Below are 18057 nucleotides of genomic sequence, written 5' to 3'. Positions count from 1 at the left end.
CTTGTTCCAGTACACAGACATATAGTACTTTTTATCAGTATTTTACCATATGAAGTCCAGAAGAGAAGTAACAAAATCTTATTTTAGGTGTTTAACTGTATTATCATCACCAGAATACCTGCTGAGAGACTACTACTGTGCTTGACTGCATATTTTTGGATAAACAAATAGGTTTAATCCAGGACACTTATCACTCCACTTTACGCAAAATAAGCACACAGTAAATGTCAAAGTTTAATCAAATTAATTCATGCAAATTATCTCCATGCAAATCAAAGAAACATAATTGCAGCAAATGTTTATAAAAATAAAAAGACCCATTTCATCCCTCTTCTTTTATTTGTGTTTCTTTTCCTTTTTCTCCATTTTGTTTGATCATTTTAATCTTGATCGAATTGCATTTTGTTTTCTGGACAATCTACTCTCGTAGAAGTGTAATATTTTGACATCACTCTTGTCCTCATCACTGGAATACAGTGGCACCTTTTAGCATTTCACTATAGAATATATCAAACACTGATCATATGTGTTTGGTCTTTTTGCAGAGCTTTGCATCTTTCTGTTGGGGAAACAGTTCAGAAATATACAGGTTGTGAGCAATCCTGACTTACTTCAATTTAGGCCACATTGGGTTAATGGTTATTGAGGCCTAGTTAGAGGTTTTCTAAAAATGAGCTACTGGGAAAGAGATAACTTAATTGGCAACAGAAGAGGAAAATAATTATGTGAGAAGAAGGTTCCATGAGAATGGTATGTGTAATTGGAATACAAAGCCACCTGCATGATAAGATGGTGTAAACAAGACTTCTCTATATAAGTAAGTGCAAGTTGTTAATAAGTTATTTCATACAGTCATATTGATGTGAACATGGAATCCTTAAGCCTCTACAGACTGTTTTCCCACATCTTTCCTTCTCTTTATCCATCACATTTTTACCTTTTCAATCTTATCAAACTGTGAGTAGAGGTCTGTGATTCACTGTCTATTAAGACAGAACTTCATTATAAAACCATTTATTTGTTACCTTATAGGTTGACAAGGCTTGGCTGCAAACAGGGAATATTTTAGAAGCAATGTGCTTGTGGAGTTACTTGTATGCATACATGAATTGGTATAGTAAAAAGAGATCAGCAAAGAGTATTAGTATGTTTATCGTTGCAGATTAGTTTTATATTCATTACATTTGTATCAGGGGTAGTGAAAGGGAATGGGCAGTCTGCCTTTTAATTTCATTATAGCTTTAATGTTGGAAAAGGCAAGAATATGTGACTATAATCCATACTTGTTTATTACAGAGGCTGTTCTTTCTAAGGGCTTCTATTTCTTTAAAACAGAAAGCTTACAGTCCCAATAATCTTGACATACTGCTTCATAAAACTGGAAAAAATGTCCTATTTTACTTAAAATGTTTAATGGGATCCTTTTGAGAGCAGTGTCTGACTGAATCATCCTAGCTATCCACAGGACTTGGAATGGGGACCCCTACCCCAGCTGCCTAATGACCTAAGGTTTTCCTGTAATGACTATGACAGCATAGAGTGTTTAATTTCCTTTTTTTTTCTTTTCTTCATGTTTGAAAGCAGATTGAAGACAAATGGTGAAGTATCAAAAAGTGCTGAAAATTGGCTGGTTCTAATCAACTGTTCTTGAGTTGAATAAACGGTCTTGAGCTAGCCTATGAGAATACTTCATTTTCTTTACCAAAAAAAAAAAAAAAAAAAAAAAAAAAAAGCTGTCACCCTTGAGATGCAAATTTTTGTTTGTCAAATTGGGTTGTATCTTCCCCATCAGTGGTTGAACTTAAAGGTGCTGGATGTGGGTCCCTGGGCTTCTGGAAGATGAATTCTCGGACACTGTACTTGACCCTAGGACCCCAGTGCAGAGAGGAGATGATGATTCTTAAGGTTGTCATATTGCAGAAAAGATGCATTGATGCCTTCAGGACTAGTTAGAGTTAGGAAGAAACTAGTTGTGTCTTTGTGAATGAAAGCAAGACTTGTTTTATTGTCAAATATTTTCATAAAGGCAAGAACAATTTGTAAGTATTAGAATACTTTGAAAGTACATCTAATACATCTTTCAAAGTATTAGATGAAGCTAATCTTTCTGAATGCTCTCTGAAAGTGTGGATTTTTGCCTTCAAGCTCTAGTGCAGGCAAATTCAGCTTGTGGAATTATATAATAATATTGAGCTTAAATCAAAAGTGGTTTTATGTTCAAAACGGGCTCGAGGCTTCTCAGCAGTATCAGTAATATTTTATTTTGTCACCTTAAAGATGTGATGTGGGAGCCAGGGCTTTGATGCTCTTCCTAGAAGAAGAATTTGAAGGAGAGAGTGAGGAGTAGGGCAAGGGCACAGAGGTGGAAGGGAACTCCTGAAAGATCAGTCTTGATCTCACCATTGTCAGTGGCAGAAGATGAGGTGAGCATATTGGCAGTGTTTAAATCTATTCCCACCAGTGTTCACTAACCCATCTGTCATGATCTCTCCTGTCCTAGTGTCAGCTGAGATAAAGCTAATTTTCCTCTTAGTAGCTAGAATAGCATTGTGTTTTGGATTTGGTATGGGATTTGATACGAGAAGAATGTTGATAATATACTGATGCTTTTTGTTGTTGCTAAAAAATGAAGGATTTCTCAACTTCCCATGCTTTAGTAACGTGCTGGTGCACAAGAGGATGAGAGGGAGCACAGTCAGAGCAACAAATCTAAATAGACCAATGAGATATTCCATATCATGCAACATCACATTCAGTACATAGATGAGAGTTGGCTGGGAAGTTTGTCCTCTCTCTCTCTTCCAAGATTGTAGTTTCGGGCTTTCTCTCCAGGATCATTATCCAGGGGTGCGGATGGGCACTGGTCAGCGGGTGGTGAGCAGTTGCACTATGCAGTACTTGTTTCATATTCTATTAGTACTATTATTGTTACTGTTGTTATTGTATTTCAATTAAGTTGTTTTTATCTCAACCCAGTAGTCTTTCTACCTTTACCTTTCCAATTCTCTCCCCCAGTCCCCAGAGGGGGCAGAGGAGAGTGAGTGAGCAGCTGGGTAGTATTTAGCTGCCGGCCAGGTTAGACCACAACTCCTCCTTTGTAGGGGAGTATTGCCTTCAGTAAATGGAGGTTCCTCGTATCTCCTTGATGCTGTCTTAAGACTGACCCAAAAAACTGTCACAGTTTTTTAAGCAGGGCTCTCTAGCTGGGGCAGGTAGCATAAAGCAGCAGCACACAAAGAAATGTCAGCTGTGTCTGCCCTGAGCTCTGTAGTGTCAGGAGCACTGTGGCAAGAGGCATCTCACATGTCCACCCCTATGATTCAGGCCTCAACTCAACAGTTCTGTAAATCTGGCCTTCTAAAAGTAAAAGTTACATCTAAGCAAGTATAATAAACTATTCTGACACATTTTATCTTTGTTAATAAAGATTACATTTTTGTGAGTGAAGCTCATCTGATTTTTAATATCCCTAAAAAACATATGGGCAGCTTTTATCAAATTATTAATATGCTCCCAGCTGGGACCTGACAGTTGGATATTTTGTGTTCTAACATTATCTTGGCTTCAAGGTAAAAATGAACCTCACAACTTGACCCAAGTTATCAGTTTGAGTCTGAGCCACTTCTCTGCGCATTCAGCCCTGACCTTCCTGGTTTTGGTGGAGTGCAAATATGTCTTATTAGGATAATGCACCTATTGTGAGTATAAATGTTCAACATTAGGAAATAAAATACTTTATAGGGATTAAAACTCTTAGCATTTCTAAGAGCTTCATCCTGTAGCTGAAATATTAACTTTGTGAGATTTAGTGTCACCGGTAGGACAGTTTGCATGAGATAAATTTTTCAAATTTTATTTCAGGCATGCAAAAGGGTATGGTTCTGATACATATACTGCACAATTCTCATTATAATTTGTTTGTTTTAAGCTACTAGCAAAGGTGGATTTGGTCTTTTACAGTAAAGCCTCTCTATAGACATATGAGAAACAACTGTCTCTACAGCTTTGTATGTAGATAAAATACTGCCATAAATTCAACTATTTGCTCCAGGTTTCAAAATCTTACATTTATTATTTAAATAGGTTTTTGTCATAATTCTACCAATATAGTTCCTATCAGGCTATTCTAAAAATAGTTTTGGGGAGCGGTATCAAATAATACAGAATAACTCATTGTAAAAATTTCTTCCCTGTCATTTACCTCTTTCATAGATATTGGTGAAGAAAGCATTTTCAAGAACAGAACTTGTTGATTAAGCATTTTGGCAGAAATTTTGTCTTTTTTTTGGTTTTTTTTGTTTTTTGTTTTGCCTGCTCACACAGAGGGTGATTCTTTCAAGGAAGTACTTGGAAGACAGGGTTTTGATTTTTTTATTGTTTGAATCACTGGGTCTCTGTGTAAATACAGTGGAGTCTAAATGTTTATAAATCATGAATATAATACCCTGAAGATATGTTCAGTGTGCAGTAAATTTTTATTTAAACCGGCTGTCATCTTCATCAGTTCAGTTTTAAGTAGAATCTTGCTTATTTTCATGTCATGACTAATAATAACTAAAGTGCTGTTAACTGTTCTGCTTCTCATTGCCACATAACAGAAAACTTATTGTATGAAGGTTATATTTACCATTTCTTATTATTACTATGTTCAGTTAGAGAAGGAAGCAGCAGCTGAGATTTAGAATACACTCTGTACCCATGGAGAGCCCTGGTGTCCTCAGTAGGTCACAGCAAAAATCCACTTGTACACAATATGATGCAGGAATGTGGTCCCACACAGGATTTTTAAAAACCATGATTACCTTCTTATCAAGTGCAGTGAAGGCCTATTCCTCCCCTCAGCAGCATCAGTTGGATTAAGGACAGGAGCTTAGTATTATATATGTGAATCCTTTAAGAAACCAATGGACAACTGGAAACTAATTCCTTCTTGATTTTAACTGGAATTACCTGTGCTTTTGTAGGTTTTTATTAGATGTGCTGAAATACGCCATTGTGTCTGCAGCTCTTCAGAGAACTTCCTTATAATTTTACCTTTCTTCTAACAAAAGAAGAAAAATTCAAATCTTATTTTCTTTCCCTCCTGTCTTGCAGTAAAGAACTTGACTCATGCACACTTGCAGATGTGTAGGTGTATTTTGTAAGGATTTGACTTTCAAAATATTATTCTGTTTTTCTGCGGAGTGACTGTGGAGAATTCATTGAGCAACTGTGTCCTCTATCTCTGGATACTATCTGAAATGTTGATGAAAAATTAAATTAACCTCTCTAAGGAATGGCACAAATATATGCGTTCTGCCTCAAAAATGATGGAAGTGCTGGAGGAGGGTTATCTGGGGATGTTGTAAGTTGTGAAGGTAGGCTTTAGCATTAGAATTTTTCATAAGCCCAAATTATTTGCATTTGTTGGGCTCTTTATAGATTTCTGTGCTACAGACCCAAGAACTAAAAGTAATGAAAAAACTTTATGTCTGACTTAAAAGCACAAGGAAATTATTTGAAGCTGAGGGCATCTGACTCAACACAATTGAGCTGAGGGGACTTAATCAGTTTCTGATTAGAGCTCAGTTTTGGTAGCTCATTCATGATATAGACCACGGCTGCTTAATTTTCCTTCACTGTGATTAAGTGAGTAGTCTCTTCTTTCTTTGGCGTGAACTGAGATCCTATTACCATGCCCCAGCTGGTGAGTCCAGCAGTTGAGTGTGACCCTGTCACAGGCCCCAGGTTACTGGGTGCTGTAGCGGGGAGAGCCTTTCTTGCTCCTGAGGCTCGACGAGCTGCTGGCCTCTCCATTGCCTCGCACAAGAGTGAGCTTCTCTCTGTGGGTGTGTGTCCCACCTTTATTGGCCCCCTGGTAATAGGGTGCCTGCCCTAACCAGGCACAGGTGGACTCACACCCACTCTTTGGCAACTCGAGGCACCTGGTTTATCTTGTTTCTCTACAGGGTGCCTCTGTGCCCTGGGTGCTGCCCAAGGGCCCTGGCCCTACATATGAACTGGTTTGTGTGTGCCCATGTGAGCTTTAATTTATATCAATGAAAAGTTTTGATTCTGTACCATTATGGAATCGTCGTGGTTGAGTTTGTTCTCAAGGAGCTTTCAGAAGAAAGGTACTTTGTCATTTTCCATTTTGGAGTGTGTGTTATAAATCATCTTTTGACTGGTTTCTCCTTTGTGGTTCCTGTCTGAAATTTTAGTCCAATCATATACTTTAAGAAACATCTCAAAATGGTTTTCTTTATCCTCTGGAAATTCAATTCTTAGATCCCTTAAGGTCAGTAACAATGTTAACCTATTAACAACCAGTCTGTGACAAGAATCTGGAAAAAATTTCATCTATTCCAACTTGTCAGTATACAGGCTGGTTTTATTTTGGTTTTTTTTTTTTTTTTAAGAGTTAGCAGAAGTCTGGAAAAACAATGCATCAGTAAAAGTGGTTAACAGTAATTACACTTACCTAATCTATAACTTACTCAGTGATCACAGAAGATTAACTACAAGAGCTTACTTATTTGGAAGCCTAAGAAAATGATGCTGTGCATCTTTATTTTTTAACATTAGGAACTAATTCTCCATAACCCTACATTTTGGGTTGCCTGCTTTATTAAAATGAAGCTTAGTTAATACATAGGGTTTTTTTCCTTACCATAGTGTACTTCTTCATTTTAAACCCTTGTTTCCACAAGAAGAAATAAAACAGACTATTATTCATTCCTAGACTTTAAAGATTAATATTTCTTTTTCTGTCCTTCCCTTTCTCCCTGTAATATCCTTGAAAAATCATTAAGCATTTGAAGGCAGTGGATATGATTTGGAGGAAGAAGTGCAGTCTTTTAACTGCAAACTTTAAGTTTTTTATAAAGGACAAGGAATTTTTCAAAATCTAGTGTATATTTTTTCTTGCTATGTTAGGAAATTCCTTATGAATCTGGTATCTCTGGAAGAGAAGGAAGCTTTGTAATAGTGGGTTTAATAGATTTTGTCATTACTTTTTCCTGCTTTTCACTTTTCCCCTTTTAGAAACACAGACACAACGAGATTTTTAATTTTAGGGTTTGGTTTTTTTAAGTCTATATTGGTTTCCTGTTCGGTTGGGGGTTGGTTTTATTTTTTTCTCCATATCTCTTCAGTAAGTGGGAATAAAGATCTGTCTATTTCTGTCCTATTTTTCCATTCGGTAAATCTGTGATGCACCTTGCTTCAGTAGTCTGATCTTCTAAGGAACAGCAGCTTCATTTCTGCAGCATTTTATCTCCACACAGCCAACCAGAACACTGCCATTTCAGATATCCAGCAGTCCCCACACACACAGCTGATTTCTTTGGAGTGACAGGAGAAAGTCTAATAGCAATAATATCAAGTCTGCCTCTGGCAAAAGTGAGGGGCAGGGACAGGGGCAGTGTTGACTTCTCACCTTATTCTGCACAGCTGAGATTTATCTACTGCCTCCTGTGCTGTGTCTTCTAGTAGGTCCCCCCACTGGAAGTTTAAACGTGGTCACAACATCTGAGGAGGTGATTGCTTGGCACTGAAGAAATTACTAGACTTCCAAAAAGAAAATAAAAATGTAAGACATTGGCATGTGGGAAGCAAAGATTTGCCCAGAACAGCCATTTGTCCAATCAGAGTCCCATAAACAAGTTTTGGTGGAACTACTGCATTCCTCAGAAAACAATAAAAAACAAAAACTCAAAACAAAATGTGCTTGATACATGATAGGTCAGTTTCCTTTAACCTAAAGGTGCAGAAGGAATTTATACTTCTTTATGTAATTAGCTACAGTGCTGCAATTTTCCTCTGTAATTGGGAATTTCCTCTGTACTTTGCCTCATCTCTTGTATTTTTTTGCTTTCTGAATCCCTGCTGTTGCTATAGTAGAAGCTTTAGTCTACTGCAGTCTAGACCCTTTTTGCTGATGCTTTGCTGTTTTCACTTACTCTTTGTTCATATGATGAAAATAACATCTCTATTCTCAGACTCAGCAATTTCCCTTTGTTACCTTTTTAGCAGCACTTAAGGTATAGCAGGTCTTTTGCTTATATTCCTAATAGACTTCAAACAGACCTATGTAATGCTGCTTTATACCACATATTGGTCTTTTCTTACGTAGATGACTTGGGATTCTAAGAAATATTTCTTAATGATGAAAGCACAGGGAACCTGAGATTTCGTGAAGTTCACAGTACAGCTTGGCTTTCTTTTTCTTTTTTCATCCCACTTCATCAATAGAATATTATGCCTTGGTTTTATGAGAATTCTTTTATGATGTTGCTTTGCTAGGGAGAGTTGAAGGAGAGCACAAAGATCACTGAGATGACGTAGGACCAAGATCTCTTTCTGTCAGTAAATCTGTAAATAAAATGCTAGGCACAATACCAAGACTGTCTATAAACTGGATGCATTGTGAGAAAGGAATCTTAGTTGCAGAGAAGAATTCAGTGGTGGACATGAAACCAGAATTTCCAATTTCAAAATTATGAGAAACTTCCTCAAGGTTATGGATGCACAATACTGATGAAAGTGTAAGATGTCTTTTTAAATGCAGGTTTTCTTACTTAATTTCACAAAAAAAAAAAAGTGTTGGTGTGGTAGTGGATAGAGTATAAAATTGAAAAACTCTCACACAGGTATATATCAGGAAACAGTGAAAAATAGTTGCTTATTTAGTACTTAACGTCAAAAATTGTTATTTTGAAATGAGTGGAGCCTGTGGCAGGTGCACCTAATTCAAATAATCCACAGCATAATATAAACTGAATAAATAGTCACTTGTCATTTAATGAAACCTGATGAAGAAAAAGCCTTCTTTTTCTTTCTTCCGTGTGTGTACTGTTGGTGATGTTTTTCTTGTCGTTACTTTTATTTTATTTTTATTTTATTGTTTATGTTTTTATGAAACCTGTCTATGCACCATTCCACTTAGTGGAATTGTTGGAATGGTGCCACTCCTTACACTTTGTCTCCATTCATTTCACGATTACATTCCATTCTAATACATCACTATATCCTTTATCAAAACATGCCATTCTGCCTGAGGATTGGGGTGTAGTGCTCTATTTTGAGATAATGTCTGAACACCAGTTAAGGACACCTGCTATACAAATTCTGAAATTATTTCTACCAATACTGTTAGAAGTGCAGTTTCTCTACTTTCTGTTCTATTTGCTTGAGGTGGTATTGCTTGAAAATAGTCATCAACAGCCCAAGATTGTTCTTCATTCGCTGTTTAAAATTAAGTGTCTGGAGTCTGGGTGAGAGCTAATACTTCAGCTGATGCTTGTGACACCGAGGGGGAGGTAAACTAGACTGTCAGCAGAACCTGGTCAAAGATTTGCATGCATTTGGATGCAAGTAAAGACCCACAAGGACCACAACAAAGATAAGGAGAGACTTTTCACAGGGGCATGTATTGATAGGACAAGGATTGATTTAAAACTAGAGGAGAGCAGATTAGATTAGACATTAGGAAGGAATTCTTTAGTGTGAGGGTGATGAGACACTGGAACAGGTTGCCCAGGGAAGCTGTGGATGCCCCATCCCTGGAAGTGTTCCAGGCCAGGTTTGATGGGGCTTGGAGCCATCTCATCTAGTGGGAGGTGTCCCTGCCCATGGCAGTGGGCTTGGAACTACAAGATCTTTAATGTCCCTTCCAAACCCAAACCATTCTATTCTGATTCTGTCAGATAGATGGGGATAGAGGAAAGAGGAAAAAAATAATCAAAACGTAAGGAAGCAATAGAAGTAAGGAGGCAGACATAGGCTGGAGGATGGTGCTTGTGAAAAGGTGCAAAGTAGCTTAGGTGTCCTAAGCCTGCCACTTACTTTCAGCATCAGAACATTATAGCATTTGCTGATTTTTACAACAAAATTGTTTGTGCTGCTTCTGCTGCGAACATACCAACCTAGTGCACAGTTTAGTATCTCAGTAGAATTGCCTACATTAATAATTTAGCTAACTGAATATAACTCAGTAAACTGCCAGTGAGAAATGCAGCTTTCATTAAAACAAGAAAGTAAAACATTGCAAATCATTTAATTTTACTGTTGACTGAAGTATTGTTTTGAACTCAGAGCAATTATCTTGGGGATGGGAAGGGGAAATGCCCTAATAGATATTTTATAGTGTATTCTAATCTATTTGTTCTTTTGCTTTTTAATCATAGGTTTCTGTGCTCGAGAGGCAGATATTTGACTTCCTTGGTTATCAGTGGGCACCCATACTGGCAAATTTTATACACATTATTATAGTCATACTTGGCTTATTTGGAACCATCCAGTATAGACCTCGTTACATTACAGGAGTGAGTATTTAATTTTATTCACTTATTTTGGTGTGTATGTAAAAAAAATTTCCAAAATCTATTGCTTATAAATCAATTAGAAATGTTATTGTGGTTTAAATTTCTTCTGTAGTATTTTGCCTTTACTTATTATCCTTTTGAGTCTCTTGCTCTTAAGAGGTAACAATGTACAGAAGCTGAAAATCAATGTGATTACAAACTACATGACAAAATGCACTTTCAAGATGTGAAATCAGTTTAAAGAATTACAGGATCTTCAAAATTACAGGGATTTAGCCCTAGAATAAACAGTAGCCGTAGCTTTCTGAGATACAGTGGAACTCCCCAATAGATCCATGATTTATTTTACTCATTACTGTTATTACCATCATTGCTGGAATCCCTATCTGTTACGCATATCCCTCCTAGAAACTGTAGTCTGATTGAAAATGAAGTATCAGAATATGGTAAGAAATGCAGGTTTGATGGTTACAGACTGAGGACTTCAGAATAAAATTAAGCATTTGGACCCTTTTATTTTTAATCCATTTTTCTTTTCTTATTCAGCTACCCCTCATACACAGACTTACTATTGCTCTACTCTCTGGCACAGTATTTATGAAATCCACCTTTAATACTCTGGGTTGGGGTTCTCCCCCATTTTTAGTTCTATAGAGACAAATTAATAAATGTGACAGCCACCACTCAGAACACTTTTTGTTAGAAACAAATTTGCAGAACAAGATTTTTATCAAAACTGACTGCTAATTCAGGTAAAGTTTGTATACTGTTCAGGTACAAACAGCAGTCAAAAATATTTGCTCACAGGTGACCATTTTTTCGGGTGAAATGAAAAGAACTCCATTGAACTGGCACCCACTTCTACTAAGCCAGTGTCATCTCATACTGTCCACTCATATAACAGCAGTCAGGAGACTGAAAGGTTTTGCTTGTACTCGTGTGTTGCCATCCATACTGCAGAAGTGTGGTTCTAATAGTAACATATTAATCATAGTCATAGAATTTTCAGGGTTGGAAGGGACCTTTAAGATCATCTGCTTCTAAGCCCCCTGCCATGGGCAGGGACACCTCCCACTAGATCAGGTTGCTCAGAGCCCTCTCCAGCCTGGCCTTATAAACTTCCAGGGATGGGGCTTCCACTACCTCTCTGGGCAACCTGTTCCAGTGTCTCACCACCCTCATGGTAAAGAACTTCTTCCCAACATTTAATCTAAATCCTCCCTCCTCTAGTTTGAATCCATTCCCCCTAGTCCTATCATCCTAAAAAGTCCTAACATCATCCTGACATCCTCAAAAGTCCCTTACCAGCTTTCTTGTAAGCACTTTTCAGATACCAGAAAGCTACAGTAAGGTGCCATCAGAGCCTCCTCCTCTCCAGACTGAACAACCCCAACTCTCTCAGTCTGTCTTCATAGGAGAGGTGCTCCAGCCCTCTGATCATCCTTGTAGGCCTTCTCTGGACATGCTCCAGCATGTCCATGTCCCTCCTGTAAAAGGCACTGAAGAATTGGACACGGAACTCCAGTTGGAGTCTCACAAGAGCAGAGCAGAAGGGGAGAATCACCTCCCTGGACCTGCTGGCCACGCTTCTCTTGATGCAGCCCAGGATCTGGTTGGCTTTCTGGGATGCAAGTGTACACTGATGGCTCATGTTGAACTTCTCATCGGCCAGCAACCACAAGTTCTTTTCCTCAAGGCTGCTCTCAAGCCAGTCACTACCCAGACTATATCAGTTCTTGGGATTGCCCCAATCCAGGTACAGGACCTTGCACTTGGTCTTATTGAACTCCATGAGATTGGCATGAGGCCAACTCTCCAGCCTCTCAAGGTCCCTCTGGATGGCATCCCTTCCCTCCAGCGTGCCAGCCACACCACACAGCTTGGGGTCATCAGTGAACTTGCTGAGGGTGAACTTGATGCCACCATCTATGTTGCCAACAAAGATGTTAAACAGGATTGGTCCCAGCACTGATCCTTCAGGGACTCCACTTGTCACTGGCCTCCACTCAGACACAGACCCACTGACAGCCACGCTTTGGGTGCAGCCTTCAAGCCAGTTCTTAATCCACTGAGTGGATCCATCCATCAAATCCATGTTTTACTAGCTTGGAGACCAGGATGTCATGCGGGACTGTGACAAAGCCTTCGCTTAGGTCCAGGTAAATGATGTTGGTTGCTGTTCCTTGTCTTGATGTGACATTTTCATAGAAGACCACGAGATTTGTCTTTTGCTGCCTTTTAGATGTCCTTTCTTCCTTGTAGAGTTCCTTTTTGTGTGATAATGTGTCCAGGAGCTCCTTGTTCATCCAGGCAGGTCTCCTAGCATTTTTTTCTGCTCTTTTCTACTCTTTGTAAGTATACTTTGCTCCTGGACATGGAAAAGGTGATCCTTGAATACCAGCCAACTGCCCTGGGCCTTCCTTCCCTCTAGGGCTTTGTCCCACAGTACTTTGGCCTGGACTTCTATGCCTGAAGTGATCAAAGTCTGCAAGCCTAAATCCAGGGTTGTAAGCTTGGAAATATCTGTGTCTGTGTTTCTATCTCTGTGATTTCCTATATGCAGAAAATGTGCATCCACAGGTATGATGTCTTTATGTATGGAGACAATTAAAAATATTCTAAAACTTGTATTATCAACATGGAAAAATATATTGAAAACCTTAAATATTTAGACTGTTTCCATCAAGACACAAATCTGGGAGTCACATGAATGTGAACTGTAGTTTTCTTTATGCTTTGACTGGTAGAAAAGAAAATTCAAGCAAGTGTCAGTTAAATAGAAAGAGTAAAATGTTTCATCCCAAAACTAGTCCAGTGTGTAAAGAGGCCATAAATATAAAATGGTAAGCTGACCTAAACAAAAGGTTAGTTTTAAATGGCCTGTTCAAGAGAAATACAGAAAATTACCTGGTACGATGATGAATGCATTGTGTATGGGGAGGAACAATAGCTTTATAAATAGATACCATTCACATAAGTTTCTGGATAATACTATTTGTTTCATATTATCCTACTAATTTTCCCACATACCTTTTCTTAGAGCTCACTCTCACTGTGTACCCCATCTGGTTCTGTCTGTTTGCCTCTCTGAATCCTCCCTGAATTGCTTAGAACCAACCTAAGATCAAATCTGTTGTCTTGCCTAGATTTTTAGTAAACACCTGAATCTACCATCTATCACAGACTGCTTAGATAAGGAAATAATTGTGACATTTTCATCATTTAGTTGGATCAACAGGGGAGGGTTGTGATTTTCTAATTTCTGCTGCTGCTCTCTCTGGAGAGTATCTAAAGTCAAGATGAGGGAAATGGTGTTGGTCTCTGGAGGAGGACTTGCAGGAATTACATCCTTTTCTCCAATTCTGCTTGGCCCAGAATAAGCTCTTTGTTGAAGCTATCAGGAGTATAGTTATGAGTTCCAAGGCAAGAGGAAAGAGGACAAGCTTTAAGCCTGCAAGGGTGTAGCTATAAATTTTCAGGTGAGTAGATATAAACACCCGGACTTCAATAGATTCTGCAAGGGTCAATCTTTCTTGAGTGGACCTTATAGGACCCTTAATCCATAGTCACATTACTACTGAAAGCAAAGCTTGCTTCAACAACACTGCAATAAATTTCCTTTCTACTGTGCATGCTTTGTGAAGGATAACACAAAAATGTTTTCCAGAGGTTGTGAATTACAGGTTGAAAAAGCAGTGAGGTTTTAAGGTGAGATTTAAAGAAATGATTCAGCGTCTTGGGGAGAAGAGAAGATAAGTTTTAGACAGATGAGACACCACAAGTGGAAATGTCTTCTTGATCACAAGAGTCACAGGGAAATTTGGAAGTGGGTGAGCAGAATAGGTGGTGGTGGGGTTTCAAACATTGGAAAATAGTTCAAACTACATGTGGTGCAGAAGTTGTGGTGGACAAAGAGGACAGGTAGTTGAAATATTACCAGGGAAGTTAATCTTAATGGTTTGGCAAGAACAAATTCATTTTTTGCTTGTAAACCTAAACCATTAACCAACAAATGAGCAATTGATGTAGGAGGTTAAACATCTGTTCTAGGGGTGGGAATGAGTGTATATGTGAGAGTGTATTATCTTTACAAAAGATAATAATTAAACAAGCTCTTTTTTGTGTAAAACCAATAAGGATAAAAGGACTGCTTAACAGCACTATACTGAAACAGAGGATAAGGATTTCAGTAGCAACAAAGGTTAGCCAGAGTAATTGGGGTTGGACTAGATGATCTTTCGAGGTCCCTTCCAACCCCTAGGATTCTATGATTCTATAATAACTGAGATGTAAATGTGTTTTCTAGCACTGCTATCATAGGTTCCAACAATACACTTGCCTGAGAAATAATACCAGTGCAAATTATTAAGGATTTTGGAAAGAAACAATGCTGGTTAAGCAGGAGGCTCAGTTATTCACTGTTTCTTCTATAGAGGGATCCCAGTAGTGCTGATATGCTTGGCACATATTCCTCACTCTGCTGTGGGTTATTAGTTCCCTGACTGGTCTAGTTACCTGCAATGGCTTAACTGCATCAGTAGACAAGGGAAGAACTATGGATGCAATCAATCTAGACTTCAGTAAGGCCTTTGATATGGTCCTGCACAGCATTCTGGCTTCTAAATTGAAGAGAAGAAGATAAAATACTATCTGGTAGAATTTGTCCATGATATAAACAGAGACAAACCTTTAAATGAATTATGAAATATAAGAATTTGAAAATAACCACATTTAGTAGGTTGATTCCACTGTAATTTCCACTGCTTAGTTGTACCTTCCAGATCTGATATATTTACTTCTTCTAGAATTAGACTGAATAAAGGGAGAGGTTCTGTATAATTCTATATATTATATTGAACAATTTTATAGCCAACGCAAGAGTGATAAAAGAGTGAAAAAGCATTCGCACTCAGGAAAAAATTCTCCTACCTTGACCATAAAGTGAAGATCTAATGTCAATAAGAGAGAAAATTTTTAAACCAGAAGGAATCTCTTATTTTAAATCTGTGCTGGTAGGAGATTGTACAAATTGTTTTCTTATAAAGACCTATTTCACAATTTAAGCTGACTTTGGTTGTGCTTGAAGGAAAATTCTGCAGTGGACACCAACACTAGTAACATTTTTCCAGGGAAAAATTTAATCTGTTCTAGTATTTCCTCCTCTTAAACATAATGCTAGCACCTCCTAATAATAGTGAATGTAGTAGGGATTTATATACATCACAATATACTGTCAGAAGAGAACAAGGATCTCCTTTTGACACAAAGAATATTTGCAACCTTTATGAGCAAAAAGGAATCTTACACAGGATAATACCTCTTCACATTAAGTCTGAGAGAAAAGGATAGATTATTACTGGTACATTACTTAACATGTAATTGCTGATATATATTAAAAAAAGAGAAAGAGGCAATTACCATATGTCTGAGCTTCTTGCAGCATCATCAGTCTGGGAAACCATTAGGCCCTAGAGTGTATAGCTGAGTTATCTATGTCTTTTTTTCACCTAGACATTATCAGTGGCTTCAACACCCATAGTGGGATCTACTTAATGCCTTAGTTGACATATAGCCCTGAGTCTACCACATCTGTTTTGGAGTATTTCAGTTGCATATTACAATTTAGTGTCTTCCATCTTCTGCAAATTGTTCAAAGTAGTACATGAAAGTGTGCAGCAGTTTATCAGCACACTATCAAAAAACATAAACTGTGTCATAGGAAACCGTAAAGCCAAAACCAGCAGGGAATCAGCTGTGATCCATGATCTCTGAGCTACTTTTTGGAATTTTGATGAATTTTAAAATCTTGTAAGAGAACCAGTTTTCAGTTCTATTTCCTAATGAAACAGATATTTATATAAAAATAAAACAATAAAGAAACAACCAAACAACAGGATTCTTATACTTAACATCATTTAATAACTGAGTTCTCTTGAGATTAATTTACTTTATTCACCTAACATGATTTTCTTTTTCAGACATTTGGTTTTTTTAAGACAAGAAAGTGTGTGTACTCAACTTCAGTACAGGAAGTAAATTTCTTTAAAAATAATATTTTACTTCTACTTTCTTTATAATTATTGAGAAAAAAATACATATAAACCCATTTCATAAAGAGAAGGATGAAATGGAATGGAATGTTTGTTATTCATTCTGGTCAGCCTGCAACACACAAAGTTCTTGACATCTTCTACCTGAGACTGCACTCTCTAAAGGGGTTTCTGAGGAAGTACTTTTGTCTCCAGTCTGTCACAGAACTTTCCCTACTACATCTAAATATGACAATTTATGGCGTAGCAACTAAAACGTAGACATTTATTTATAAAAGGAGGCACACAGTCACACAAACTACTTCTGTGTGCTTAACTTTTCAGAGAAAATTATAATTTCAGGACATAAATAACAATCTTCTGCTTAATCATTTTGAGCTAGTGCCCAATAATACTATAAGTGCAATTAATAAATAAAGACCTGAAACATTTTAGCATCAAATTTCTCTGTTGGCTGTCACAGAAGACTGTGAATCAAGATACTGATTCTGTTTCAAAATGTGCCATTGGCAAGATGCTTTGTTTGCTAACATGTCGTTCAAGCACACATAATCATGTTCCTCAGTTTGTTCCTCGATTCAGTAGTTTGCCTTGGAAAATAATGAATGTGAATGTTTATTCTATAGTTTGTTCTATGCATTTTCAACATATTCAGTTACTGAATTCAATATTGCTAATATACAGCACAGTTTTCTGGTAATTTTACCTATAAACTAAGCAACATAATACTTAGCTATAAAAATTAAAAGATATAGTATCTACTTATCTTTTAGAGAAGATCAGCCTCCTAAACCTGCATTTCTGGTACAAATGTTTTGGGAAAAAAATATGTGATTATGAAAATACCAACAAAAGAATTATTTTAATGGTGGTTTTTTTTAGTATATTCTGTCACTATACATGGTAAATTTTTTGCTGAATGTGAACAAGAAAGCAGGCTGAACAAGGTTGAAGTAAATTCACTTAAAATTGGAAATGGTACTTGCAGGAAACATTTTAATCATCTATGCTGTTCTCAGTGAAAAATTTCCAGGATTTCTTGGTTTCAGTCAGGTTAATATATTGTGACACAAATTGATGTGTAGTTTAGTATTTACAGACCAGATCAAAACCAGGAAATGTGTGACCAGAGATGCTGTATTTCCATGCTAATAGAAAAATCTGTGTAGGAAGTTTAAGTGATGGCTAAAAGGTCTGAGGTAATGCAAACATATATATATCCACCAGAAAAGTTAAAACAGAACAAAAAAGAGAGATGTCTCGATGACGAGTAATAAAACAGAGTGCTGAAAAAATATAATTTTCCTCAAATAATACAATTCCAAAAATTAAGCACTATCTAGTGAGTGTGTGCCTCAAACAGAGAAGACAGAATAGCTAATTTATTTGTGAAGTGCATGTGTGTAAAGATGTTCTTACATTGGGAAGGGAATCCAGTAGTTTCAAGTCACTGTAGTATAAGCACACTACCATTGCATTTTCAATCAGAACCATCAAAAAGATTCAGAAATACAAAATTATAGAATATCAAGGAGGTGACTGCCTCCCACAAAGTGGTCATTGTGGAAAGCTCTGTCTATACCTAAGTAGAACAAATGCACAGTCAGGCCAAACTTGAACAAAATATGCTGATTCATTTTATTCTTGGGAATGTTAATTAATAATTAGATACACAGAAAAATTGTCTTCAGTTGGAAGTAATT

At 37.4% G+C, this 18057-nt stretch overlaps 1 protein-coding gene across 1 annotated transcript in view; it reads left to right on the top strand.

Annotated features, from left to right (window-relative positions):
* The window catches only part of NKAIN2 (sodium/potassium transporting ATPase interacting 2), a 531076-nt gene that overhangs the window by 233798 nt on the left and 279221 nt on the right, over window positions 1–18057 (top strand). Inside the window, exon 2 of the mRNA XM_030447427.1 lies at window positions 10167–10304. Coding sequence (XP_030303287.1) covers window positions 10167–10304 — 138 coding nt within the window. The remainder of the gene's footprint in view (window positions 1–10166; window positions 10305–18057) is intronic.

Source organism: Calypte anna, chromosome 3 (assembly GCF_003957555.1).
Source record: "Calypte anna isolate BGI_N300 chromosome 3, bCalAnn1_v1.p, whole genome shotgun sequence".
NCBI lineage: Eukaryota > Metazoa > Chordata > Aves > Apodiformes > Trochilidae > Calypte > Calypte anna.
The sequence above is the reverse complement of the archived record's forward strand: the minus strand, read 5'-3'. Positions and strand labels throughout refer to the sequence as shown.